The following is a 14,016-nucleotide window of genomic DNA, read 5'->3' as shown; positions in this document are numbered from 1 at the left end:
ATGATTCTCCTTCCTGAGCGGTATGACGGCTGTGTGGTCCCATGGTGTTTGTACTTGTGTATTATTGTTTGTACAGATGAACATGGAAGCTTCATGCGTTAGGAAATTGTTCCCCAGGATGAACCAGATTTGTGGAGGTCCGCCATTTTTTTTTTTTTAACGAGGTCTTGGCTGATTTCTTTTGATTTTTTTCCATTATGTCAAACAAAGAGGCAGTGGGTTTGATGGTCAGCCTTAACATAATTCAACATGTTAACTCCAATTACACTAATTGGCTGTTAGAAGCTAATTTTCGAATGGCCCTAAAGGCTTGACATCATTTTCTGAGATTTTCCAAGCTGCTTAAAGACACTGTTAGCAAAGTGTATGTAAACTTGTGACCCACTGGAATTGTGAAACAATTACTAGTGCACTGCACAAAGTAGACGTCTTACACGATATGTCAAATTTATAGTTTGTTAGTATAAAATCTGTGGGGGGCTTAAAAAGTGAGTTTGAAAGAGTTCATCCAAAGTGTAAGGGAACTTCTGATTTCAGCTGTGTGTGTGTGTATATATGTATATAGATCAAGAGATTTTTTGTTTTGTTGCTAGAAATACACAAAGGGAGAATGCGAGTCATCCTCTTTAATAAAATCCCTGTGTGTGTCCATGTGTCTGTGTCTTCTGGTGAAGTGCGCATGCGCGGGGCACGGAGCAATGCTTCAAAGGCCGCCTGACGCGTCACACAAGACAGAGAGAGCGGGACCTACAAAATATCGCGCGGCAGATCCAATCGGATTTCGGTAAATGAGGTAAGACCTAAAACAGAAAACAAGAAGAATCCAATCGGGTACTGAGACGCGGAGACCAGCTTCCCCATTGTTGTGCAAGTGTTCACTCTGAGGATGTCAGATTTCCGATTAAGAAGCTTGGCCCGGTAAAGTGTAAAGTAAAAGTAGATTTATTTTCGCGCACATTACATCAGTTGCTGGGGAGAATCTGCTGATTACCCAGTGTTGTCACAGAAAATTAAACGCATATTACAAACAGCAAAGCCAGTATTACTGTCAGTGAAAGTTACAGGCATTTTACAGAAAAAATTTAATGAGGTAAAAGGTCCCTTGCCATTTAATATAGACTGTTCCTACTAATATTTATGGACTACTGTTCTAGCGCCCGTTGTTATAACGGGCTTAATGTCTAGTACTATATAATAAAATGCTAAGGTCTGTGTGTCCAGTTTCTCCAAACAATCTGATTGGTCAGTTTGGCTTTGATGTTGCGACAAAAGAGGAAGTGAGATGTACACAGAGGAGTGAAGGCATATGAGCCACACAGAGAGAGTTGCCTTCAAAAACCCCAAGGTAACTCACAAATGATGAGGGTATGAAACGCTGCGGTCTTTACAGGAACGTGCTGAAGAGAGGGAGCACTGGTTAAGAGGCCTTCATAATCACGCAAATACGGAGTAAAGGCGCTGAAGGTACACGTAGAGTAAGGCCGGGTTTATACTTCATGCGACGCATGCTGCAGTGGATGCTCCTGCTACACAAGCGTTGTACTGTTTATACTTGCGCGTGTACTTTACGGAAATCTGGAGGAATCCACCAGGTGGCAGTGCAAGATATCATCACGGTGAGAACAGGTTTGGCATCACTGTGTTGTGAATTGCCTGAAACGCCCATTAAATTCTGATGACACCTTACTGCAATATCTCTGAAAAGGATGTTTAATGATTAAATCCATCATTCCAGGGATTTGTCCATTCCAGCAAGCATTGGGCACGAGGCAGAAACAATCCTTGGACGGGCATCAGCTCATCGCAAGGTGAATAATAATAATAATAATAATAATACATTTTATTTATATAGCACCTTTCCCATGCTCAAGGCACTTAAATACAAGCAGACACACACACCCTGGCGTCATTTTAGTGTCACCAAATCTGCATATCTTTGAAAGGAAACCGGAGCACATTGTGGAAACCCAGCAGGAAAACATGAGAACTCCAGGCAGGGAATATCAGCGACGTGACTCCCTGCGAGACAGTAGTGTTACCGCTCTGCCACCGTGTCACCCCCATGTGTGTAATTATTAACACTATTCATTATTTAAACGAAATTAACAATTTATCTGTAAAACGTAACATACATACTTTAATGCATTTCATCATGAAAGTGATATCAAGTATAAATCTTAAGGATTCTAAATGTGCAGAGAGTTGGAATATCATACATTTAATGTGTTCTGTGCAGCGATCTATTGCTGTTTTTTGTCAGGTCTGGAGGAAGCCCTAGAAAAGACAATACAGAAGACGGTATGTGAGACTTTTAAAATGTATCACGTCATTACGATCGGGAATATGCGACGCTTGAATATAAAAGCACCACGAATACATTTGTATGTCGGCATTTTGCTTCGCCACATCGAACCATTTATCAGATATCGAAGCGCGCACACCGATCTCGTAGGAGACTCAGACGTCACATTCCAACTTTTTATCACACTGCGTCCCCCGACTTTTTGCTGGTACTGCAACTCGCGCATGCGTCACGTTAATTTCTGAGGACCTGCTCAGAGGATGCGTCAAATGAATGCTGGGAATGCGTGGCAGCCATGATACAGGCGCGTATGCGTTCTGAGCATGAAGTATAAACGAGCCCTAACAGACAGAATAATTAAAGAATATTTGCCATTTACTGTCTGTGAGAGGTACCGGTCCACCGGTATATTCTAACACGATGAAAACCAGAGATTTATTTCTTGTTACAGTAAATGCTAAAACTATTGGAAATTGTCATGTATGCAAGATGAATGGTAATCGACTTGAAATATAACACGTATCTAACTTTTAATACGCGGAAAGAATCCGACTTCTCCTGCATGATCACCAGTCCTGATTTTGCTGGCAGTTGAATGTTTATGCAGTTTTACAATTTGTAAGTGTTTGCCATTACATTGACGTTATTAATCGACTGGTAACACACAACGGAATTACTAGTGATGTTAGCGGAGTGGATGTATATAACTTATTTTGTTTGACGTATGTGCATTAAATTGGTTGCATTGACATGAGAGTACCATTGTTCTATTCTCCTGATTAAGACAAACAAAAATGATATATAGATGTATGCCATATGACATATGGTTTTGAAGAAAAATTAACATTGCACTGCGGTGGGTTGGCACCCTGCCCGGGATTGGTTCCTGCCTTGCACCCTGTGTTGGCTGGGATTGGCTCTAGCAGACCCCTGTGACCCTGTGTTCAGATTCAGCGGATTGGAAAATGGATGGATGAATGGATTAACATTGCATGAAAATGTCACATGAAAACATTGCACGATTTCGCCAGTCTTTTTTTATATACAGACATACAGGGAGATTCACTTGAAAGAGGTTCCGAATATTCTGTTTTAACTCCCGTTAGGATGAAGCAATCTGAACCAAAAAATACCTTGACGTATGTGTAATCGATTGCATGACATGCGGTGCTGAAAGTAGTTTCCATTTTCTGCCAGACACATTTCAACACGGCGCTCCATGTTCCTGAACATATCGGTAAGCATCTCGGGGTTGGGGGAATAGCAGCAATTTGATGTTGGATGTTTTCCTTCAGATCTTCCACAGTGCGAGGTTTGTTCCGATAGTCTTTTCCTCTGAGCATACCCTAAAGAAAGAGGTCTGGTGGTGTCAGATCTGGTGACTGTCGTGGCCAAAGCCCCTTTGAAATGAACCTGTTGCTGAATGTGTGACATGTTGCTCCATCTTGCTGGAAGTCACCTTCTGTTAACTGACGATCATGCGGTTGATTCTGACATCACTTAAATGAACTGGTGACCCAGTAGGTTTGCACCATGAAGACACGCTGCCCGATACTGTACACCACCAAACCTGATGAGAAGTTGAGCGACTGAGTGAAGGGGTTCGGGCGGTATGCAGCCAGAAGTAGCAAACATAGGTTAAACATCGTGACTGCTGCGACGCCTACCTCATCACTACAATGCCGGGGCAATCCAGCTTTTTCGAAGCTCCATATACTGGGGAGCACATTGCACGTTGTTTCATTCAGATTGCTTCGTCCTAGCGAGAGTTTTTAAAGAATATCTGGGGCCTCTTTCGAGTATATATAAAGTGCCTACCATAAGGTTTGTGACAAGGGCACATTTTTCCTTGATATCCTCCTGTGCTCCACAGTTTAAAATTTCAAATCAAACAATTCAGACTTGTGATTCAAGTGGACATTGCAGACCTGATGATCTCATCCTACTCAGAGCAGTTTAAGACAAAAGGTACAACTGAAACACTTCCAAGACTAAGAGGGTTTCATGAAGGTTTTCCACTACAAGGCCCACTTCAAGGTGGCTGCAGGAGTTAAGCTGACAACATTCAAGGCCTCAACCCAAAAGCCAGTTGGCATTTACTTTTTTTTTTTTATTTTAATCTAGTGGAGCTTTTAAAATCTGGTAACATTAAGAATATTTTCATCCCTGATATACAAACTATCTTAACAGACATGATTTTGGTTCACCCCACTTTAACCTGAGCATTGATACAATACAATACAATACAATTTATTTTTGTACAGCCCAAGAAGTGCCACAGTGGGCTATAACAGGCCCTGCCTTTTGACAGCCTCCTGGCCTTGACTCTCGTAAGAAGAAAAGGAAAAACGTCCCAAAAAAAACAATAGTAGGGAAAAAAATGGAAGAAACCTTGGGAAAGGCAGTTCAAGGGGAGACCGTTTTTCCAGGTAGGTTGAGTGTGCAGTGGGTGTCAAAAAGAAGGGGGTCAATACAATACACAGAACAGAACACAAGTAATCCTCAATACAATATAATCTATATAATAAAAGCCCAGCACGGTGTCCGTGTCCGGGTTCCTTTTGGCTGTATAGCCGCCCCATAGAAAAGCCCCAGTCCTTCCCCTCTCAGAATTCCTGCTTACCCCCCTCCGTTCTTTCCCCTTTGCTTTTATTTTTCCTGTTCCCGAAAATCTTTTCAAAAGAAAAGTAAAGAAACAGACAGAGCGTCACATTAATGTCTTCTCCCCTCTGCCCTACGGCGTCCACCGCGCTTCTCGCGTTTTTATTTATACAAACACATTACATATAAAAACTATTTACAAAAAAAAAATGAATCCAATTTTCCAAAGAGAACTATTTACAATACACATAGACTTTATACAAAAAAAATCCTAATTATATATTCTCAACAAGTGAAAATTAAAGAAAATATATATATATATATAGCATACCTTTTCAAAACAAAAGTAAAGAAAATACACAGAGCATCACATTAACGTCTTCTCCCCTCTGCCTATTAAATAATAAATGAAATCGATTATAAATTATTAACACAAAGTAAATGAAATAAAAAAATCACGAAAGAAACAGAAACCACAACCTACCCTTACAGCGTCCACCGCACTTCTGGCGTTAGAGCCAAAAACGTGGTGTATGCAGGTTATGAGGTGTGACGCTAATTAACGCCCGTACTACAACAGATTATATTGTTGATTATTAACAGGGATCAACTCTTTTGGGGAAGTTCATAAAAAAAAAAAAATTAAATTATAAATAACATTTACACTTTGCTACATGTGCACTTGAGTATTTCGAGCCCCACGTCTGAGTCAGATGGTTCCCCTGGTCACCAATTCGTGTGTTTGAAGCCGCGATTTTCTATTTTCTCCCTTCCAGCCCACTATGCCTTTCCGTCTTCAGCTACCCATGTGTACTTGTACAGAGGAGACCTTATCGAACAATGCCGAAACGAAAGGCAACTGAACCTGCTCCTGCGAGAGAGGACACATTACAGCGTGATCACGAAGCAAAGAGGCAAAGGCGTGCCAGTCGCTCGCAAGAAACGGACACTCAGCATTCACACAGATTAGCTCAACGACGCGTCTCTGTCGCACAACGAAAGGCAACTGAAACCTCTACAGAGAGAGAAGACAGATTACGCCGTCATCGCGAAACAAAGAGGCAAAAGCGTGCCAATGAGACACCCGACGACAGGTCCTTACGATTGCAAAACAACCGTACGTTTCTGTATATTACGGTCTCCCAAAAAACTCCGAGTGAACACTCTCACCGTTCTCGTTCGCAACAAACACACTCACCACTCACACACATTACCGCAACGACACGTCTCCACTCCTCTTCCTTACAAGCATTTACACAATGTATACGATTCTGATTAGTCTGCGTTCCACACTTCGTGAATCATGGGTTTTGTTTTGAAATTTTGTTTCCCATGCAAAAATCAAATGCAGTGCGATGAAGGACCCAGTTCACGACTGCCAGGTGCGTTTAAACAGGGAGTCCTTCAACTGTGGTCATCCAACGCGCAGCGTAGCGCGTGCCAAGTCGCTAGTAGTAAAATAAAAATGTTACGAATACAGAGCAGAATTCAACAGTAGATGATATCACATAACAGGATTTGGATTTCTTCAGAGTCCTGGAGACCTTGGCCATCGAGCTGCCTCCCCCTATTGGCCATTCCACAGCTGAGTCAGCCAATCCGATGAAAGGACCCCTCTGCCCGACATTTCCAGTGCTCCTCCATCAAAGATGACTTTACCTTAGGCATGCAAAACAACTTGGCAAGTTGGCCGTGGCACCAAGTGCCACATTTGGGTACAGAGAAGAGGGTGAGGGTTAGTATCAAATTCTTACTATCATCTTACTGATGTTTTAGTGCTAATGACTAACCACAGAGATGCAGCCTGTACAGTTAATCAGCAGCTCTAGTCAGGGTGTGCTAAACTGAAGTAGTGAGTCTACAGCCGGCCAGTTTAGGGGTCCCCTGCAACTAAAAGCTCAACCTCCCACTGTTACTTTATTAATTCTCTGAATCATAAGCAGACAGGCATCTTGACATCTTAACTCTTTTAGGGCTAATTTTTTTTTTTTGTTTCTTTTCTCCCAGGGCTAAACATTTTTCCAAAAACTAACATTTTTTTAAAAAAGAACACAAAGCAATTGTTTAACATATCAAATCAACAAAAAATATTTACTTTTGACAAATGTTACTTTCTTGTATGTTGTATGAGCCTGCATACTCTATGATTTCACATACATATCACATACATTTTACACAGCAAAGTCCTGCAAAGTCTGATCTCGCTCAAAGCAGCCAATTTCAGTCATTGGCACATTGCACTCCTTACAATATGTGTTGCTTTGGTGCCTATTTTTCAATTGTCTGTTGCTGCACTTTCTCACATATATTGTTAGTGTGTACTGTAGAGAGACAAGTCACCCATTTGCCATCGTGCCATGCCACTGCCACCAAGTTTTCTGCCCGCATGAAAACCGTATTGTCACCTCTTTTCATCTTCAGCCTGTCTGGCTTCATGTGTCTCCTGTTCGCCCTCACTGTGCCACAAGCTCCAATTCCTCTGCTCGGTAGCTCCATGAACAATTCTGGGTATGTATAAAAATTGTCCAAATGTACACAACATGACCCAAATGTTCATAGCCCTGAAGCAGCTCCAGGACAACCTGACTTGTCAAGGGACAGTTCTCTCTTTGAAAGAAATACTTTCCTGTATATGTAATTACTTTCAGGCAGAAACCAGTGTTTGCTTCTGCCAGTACAAAATCCTTTATGCCATACTTTGTGGGCTTGTCTGGCATATATTTTTAGAAAAAAAGGTGTCCCTTTTATTTTATCATAGATTCATGCACAGACAAATCACATGCCAGCTTCTCACTCGATCTCCTGATCACTGTCAATAAAATCCGACTAAAATCAGAGTTCGACTCAGCGATAATGCGCAAAACATCGTCTGCTGAGTGTTTTCTTTTCTGCACTCACTTCGCTCCCTTGTGACATGTCGATGCCATCTTGCCTTTGTTTACATTTCACAACTCACGCACACGCAAGGATTAGTCAACGAGTCTAACATTCCTCCAAGCACAGAGGGAATGCCTGTGACGTGACAGTGAGTTTTGTCGCCATTAACAGCTGATTGTCGCCCTCTATCCCTAGATGTCGACTTTTGTCGACATTCGCCCTCAACCCCTCCTGTCGACAAAAGTCGACATCCGCCCTAAAAGAGTTAATGTGCGCTCTGGTTTGTAAGTCATGATAAGTTCAGACAAGTAAGCCGGACCGTAGCTTACTTTAAGGCTTTATATGTTAAAAGGAGGATTTTGAAATCTCCCCTAAACTTAACCGGGAACCCGCGTGTTGGGATTGAAGAACTGGAGTTATGTGTTCGTATTTTCTTGTTCTTATAATAATTTTTGCAATAGCATTTTGGATTATCTGAAAGCAATCTGAACATCCAGTGAACACCGCATTGCAGTAGTCAATCCTACTAGAAATAAATGCATGAATTAATTTCTCAGATTCCTGTTTATTTAGAAAGTGCCTTAATTTCCAAACACTTTTAAGATGGAAGAAACCTGATTTGGACAACTTTGTAATATGTGCTTTAAATGACCTGCTAGAGTCAAAGAGAACTCCGAGATTGCGGATGATGTTAAATGATGACAAAATGTTGTTGTGATCAGCATCATTCCCTCCAACAATTAACATCTCCTTTATCGGTGTTTAAAGACAAGCAGTTCTCATCCATTCACTCCTTTAATTTACTAACACAACTAACATTGATGCGGCTGGGCATGTGTTGGAGTTGTAGATTTGACCTTCTCCTTCTCCTCCTCCTCCCACATCCTTGCCAATGTTCTTTCAAGTGGTGGTGCCCTTTAGGCCTCCTCTTTAATGTGTGATTTGTGCCCGGTGACACGCCTAAATGCACCGCGTCCCCTCATGACCGGTGTGGCCCACATGACTTTTTTTGGCTTTTCTGTCTGACTCTTTCAATGTCTTTATTTTTTTTTTCTTTCTTTCTTTCCCCTACAGACTTGCACATCGAGATGATTGCCGTGATAAGACGATGTATCCGCTGCTCATGCGAAAACACTGGGTTCTTTCTCGAAAGTGTTTTGTGTGTAAAATGTACATTGCAAGGTTAGTAAGACTTCCGTTTTGGATCATTTACATCAATGAGGAGTCCGTTGTACTTAATGAGGGATGGTTTCTAAAAAAACAATACAAGTCAGGCATTTACAAATGACACAGTGCCTCCATAATGTTTGTAACAAAGACACATTTGTCCTTGATTTGCCCCTCTGTTTAAAATTATAAATCAGAGACTTCAGACTTGTGATTGAAGAGCACACTGCAGACTTTCATTTCAGGTCATTTGCATTCATTTTGGTCACACAACACTTTTTCTACATGGTCAATACCCCCCACCCCTCCCCCCCCAACTTTCAGGGCACCATAAGGTTTGGGACAATTGACGTCTCAGGTGTTTGTGATTCCTTAGGTGGGTTTCATGACTTCATGAGATCCCTTGGGTTGCTTCTACCCTTTGGAGTCAGTGGTTGCCGTTGTTCAACATGAGAGGACAAGAGCTGTGCCAGTGAAAGTCAAAGAAGCCATTAGGAGGCTGAAAAACAAGAATCAAACCATTGGAGACATCAGTGACGTCTTAGGATGACCGAAAACAACTGTCAGGAATATCAAGAAGAAAGAACGCACTGGTGGGCTCAGTAATCACATAAGGGCTAGTAGGCCAAGAAAGACCTCCACTGCTGATGACAGAAGAATCCCCACTATGGTTAAGAAAAAACCCCCAACGCCTGTCCGACACACCAGAAACAGTCTTCAGGGGGCCGATGTAGAAGTGTCAGAAACGACTCAGCAGAAGACTTCATGAACAGAGACACAGAGGACACACTGCAAGATGAACACCACAAAAACAGGATGGGCAGATTATAGTTTGTGAGAAAAATGACTTGATAGAGCCTGCAGAATTCTGGGAAAAGGTCTTGTGGAAGACGAGACAAAGATGAACCTCATCAGAGTGATGGCAAGAATAAAGTGTGGAGATGAGAAGGAGCTGCCTGAGATCCAAAGCAGACCACCCCATCTGTTAAACATGGCAGTGTTGGGGGGTGTTATGGTTTGGGCACGTATGGCTGCCACAGTTCTTGGCACACTCCTCTTCATTGAGGATGGAACTGCTGAAACATCTGATCTGCTTAAGTTCCAGTAAAGGCCCCCAAACATCCTACAACAAGATAATGATCCCAAATATACTGGTAAGGCCACACAAGTTTTTCAAAGCAAAAATGGAAAATTCTGGAATGGCCAAGCAAGTCCCCTGATTTCAGTCCAACTGAGCGGGCCTTCCATATTCTGAAGAGAAACACTTAAGGGGACAAGCTCCCCTGAAACAAGCAGGAGATAAAGAAGGCCACATTAGAGGCTTGGCAGAGCATCACCAGAGAAGATCCTCAGCACCTGCTGATGGCTGTGACTCACAGACTTCAAACAGTCATTGCATGCTGGGATACGTGACAAAGTCCTAAATATGACAAAGGCTTTAATAGACCTGCCATTGCTGTGTCCCAAACATTATGGAGGGCACTGTTTATATTTTATCATTATAGCATTGGCCGCACAGCAAGAATAAACACAAGCAGCAACACTGTCACTCGGATGCATGTCACAATATGTTTGCATCACAGGGTCACCAGGGCAGTGTTACCAGACCCCTGCAGCGTTGTCTAATAACAAAGAATGGGACCAAAACATCCTCTGAGAGCAACTTCTCCCAACCATCCAAGAACAGTTTGGTGACCAACAATGCATGATGGCGCACTGGGCCATAAGGCAAAAAGTGAGAACTAAGTGGCTAAGGGAACAAAACATCGACATTTGGGGTCCATGGCCAGGAAATTCCCTTAATCCCATTAAGAAGGTGGGTGGAGAAACAAAAACCCACCAATTCTGACAAACTCCAAGCAATGATTATTTAAGAATGGGCTGCCATCAGTCAGGATTGGGCCAAGAAGTTGACTGACAGCCTGCCAGGGCGAATTGCAGAGGTCTTGAAAAACAAAGAAGGGCCAACACTGCAAATATGGACTCTGTGCCACATAAACTTCACGTCATTGTCAATAAACGCCTTTGAAACTTTTGAAATGCTTGTAATTCTACTTCAGTACACCAGAGAAACATCTGACAGAAAGATCTAAAAACACTGAAGCAGGAAACTTTATGAAAACCAACACATTCTCAGAACCTTTGGTCACAACTGTACTTGGTCGCTTATTCCAAGGGTCTATCATTCTTTGTGTAAAGAAAAACTTGCCAGTCCTGTCCACTTATTTCTTCCAAAAAAAAACGTCAAGTCGTGTTTTGAAAGTCCCTAAAGTCTTACTGTCCACCACACTACTTGGGTCGCTTATTCCAAGGGTCTATCGTACTTTGTGTAAAGAAAAACTTTCCAATGTTTGTGTGAAAATTGTGCTTCCAATTTTGTCCCCATGTTCTTGATGAACTCATTTTAAAGTCACCGTCTAGATCCACTGGACTAATTCCCTTCATCATTTTAAACACTTCAATCAGGTCTCCTCTTCATCTCCTTTAAAGGCTCAGCTCTTTTAATCTTTCCTCCTAACTCATCCCCTGTAGCCCTCAATCAGCCTAGTCGCTCTTCTCTGGACCTTCTCTTGTGCTGTTATGTCCTTTTTGTAGCCTGGAGACCAAAACTGCACAGGTACTCCAGATGAGGCCTCACCAGTGTGTTATAAAGGTTGAGCAGGACCTCCTGTGACTTGTACTCCACACATCAAGGCGCTATATAACCTGACATTCTGTTAGCCTTCTTAATGGCTTCTGAACACAGTCAGGAAGTTGATAGCTTAGAGTCCATTATGACTCCTGAATCTTTCTCATATGGCGGACTTTTGATTTCATCTCATTTTAAAGTCACCATGTCGATCCACTGCACTCATTCCCTTCATCATTTTATACACTTCAGTCAGGTCTCCTCTTCATCTCTGTAAATGCTCAGCTCTTTTAATCTTTAGTCGCTCTTCTCTGGACCTTCTCTAGTGCTGCTATGTTCTTTTTGTAGCTGCACTCAATTCTCCAGATGAGGCCTCACCAGTGTGTTATAAAGCTTGAGCAGAACCTCCTGTGACTTGTTCTCCACACATCAAGGCGCTATATAACCTGACATTGTTAGCCTTCTTAATGGCTTCTGAACACTGTCAGGAAGTCAATAGCTTAGAATCCACTACGACTCCTAAATCCTCATGAGGCGGACTTTAGACTTCATCTCATTTTAAAGTCACAGTCTCAATCCTCTGGACTAATTCCCTTCATCATTTGAAACACTTCATTCAGGTCTCCTCTTCATCTCTCTAAACGCTCAGCTCTTTTAATCTTTCCTTATAACTCATCCCCTGTAACCTGTAATCAGCCTAGTTGCTCTTCTCTGGACCTTTTCTAGTGCTGTTATGTCCTTTTTGTAGCCTGGAGACCAAAACTGTACCCAGGACTCCAGATGAGGCCTCACCAGTGTGTTATAAAGGTTGAGCAGAACCTCCTGTGACTTGTACTCCACACGTCAAGAGCTATATAACCTGACATTCTGTTAGCCTTCTTAATGGCTTCTGCACATTGTCTGGAAGTTGACAGTGCTGACTCCACTACAACTTCTAAGATCTTCTCATAAGCAATAATAAAACTTTGTCCCTAAGCCACTCCAGATTTGTCTTGCCCCCACCCATACCCCCCAAAATAAAAGCGGACCATCTCTTCACCTACAATGCACATTTAATGAATGTCAAACGTGACCCGCCTCAAGCCTATTTACCTCAGTAGTTTTGCTTCACACTGAAGCCCCTTACGCAGTGGACCCCATTACCATGATGTGCACCCGACTGCTAATCTTCATTTTTAACAATATCATCTTTCTTCTTTGCTCTCCTCCAGGTGGGTGACCAACCAGGACAGCTTTGCCCCCGCGGACCCCTGCTTTTTTTGTGACACTTGTTTCCGAATGCTGCACTACGACAAGCAAGGAAACAAACTCGGCGAATTTCTGGCTTTCCCCTACGTGGACCTGGGGACGTTTAACTGAAGGCCTCATTTACTTGACAGGACTGTGTGATGTAAATACTTTCAAGTTATTTATTTTTTTTTTATGTTTATTGCTGAGATTTTCAAAGTCCGTAAAGCTCAAATATTAAACACGTTAACTGGGCTCAGTTGACTCACTGATTGCATTTAACTTAAAACTGCAATACAGGCAAATTACATCCACGAAGTATAAAAACTGAAACAGACTCACCGTTACTGAAATGTGACACGCGCTGACGTAGTACTTATACATAATAAAATGCTTTGGAAATACTCTTTACCCTTTTTGTTTGCCTAATGAATCGTTGGGTGCAATAAACTTGAATATCGAACAACTAACAAATGGTGATAACCTGGATGTTAAACCACAAGTCTGCACTCTCTTTGCGTGATTCACACCAAATCATGCCACCTACCAGGTCTCACCCTGGAGGAAGATCTTTCTTGTCATTTACACTTCAGCAGCACAGAGAAAATCCATCCATCCATTTTCCAACCCGCTGAATCCGAACACAGGGTCACGGGGGGTCTGCTGGAGCCAATCCCAGCCAACACAGGGCAGGAAAAAATCCCGGGCAGGGTGCCAACCCACCGCAGAAGTACAAGTACAGATGATAGTAATTAATCGATACAGAACTGGCACCCATAGAAATGCAGATTTGTGAAAACACCAAGAACAAGGTGTAATCGATTAAACATAAATGGAAACTTAACAATAGCTATCTATTAATTAATCGATGAGCTATGGCCAGTTGACAACAGCAGAGATTAAAACTGTAAAAGGGAAAGTCAAAAATAAAATGACCGTCCTGGAGAGCTCAGCCAACTGGCTGCCTACCCGCTCCTGAGTTTTTTTAGAGTGGAGTCTGTGCTGGCCGTCCAGTCTGATGAGAGAATCTTTCCATCTGATGATCCCAGCTCTCCTTTATCCGAGATGACTTTTCAATATGCAGGAGAGCAGCCTGGCAGTAGAGCACTGGCACCAACTGCCACATCCAGATACCAAGAAGAGAAACAGAATAAAGCAGGGTTAGTAATGGTTTGTATTACTTTTATTTCTGTACAGGTAGCTAACAAACAGA

The 14,016-nt window shown here is 42.3% G+C and overlaps 1 protein-coding gene across 1 annotated transcript in view; it reads left to right on the top strand.

Moving 5' to 3' along the window:
• Window positions 1-13,350, top strand: part of snapc3 (small nuclear RNA activating complex, polypeptide 3) — a 53,739-nt gene extending 40,389 nt beyond the window's left edge. Inside the window, exons 8-9 of the mRNA XM_028805858.2 lie at window positions 8,855-8,962; window positions 12,788-13,350. Coding sequence (XP_028661691.1) covers window positions 8,855-8,962; window positions 12,788-12,935 — 256 coding nt within the window. The 3' untranslated portion in view covers window positions 12,936-13,350. The remainder of the gene's footprint in view (window positions 1-8,854; window positions 8,963-12,787) is intronic.
• The last annotated feature ends 666 nt before the right edge of the window (window positions 13,351-14,016 follow it).

The sequence above is a fragment of the Erpetoichthys calabaricus genome, chromosome 7 (genome assembly GCF_900747795.2).
Source record: "Erpetoichthys calabaricus chromosome 7, fErpCal1.3, whole genome shotgun sequence".
Taxonomy (NCBI): Eukaryota; Metazoa; Chordata; class Cladistia; order Polypteriformes; family Polypteridae; genus Erpetoichthys; species Erpetoichthys calabaricus.
The sequence above is the reverse complement of the archived record's forward strand: the minus strand, read 5'-3'. Positions and strand labels throughout refer to the sequence as shown.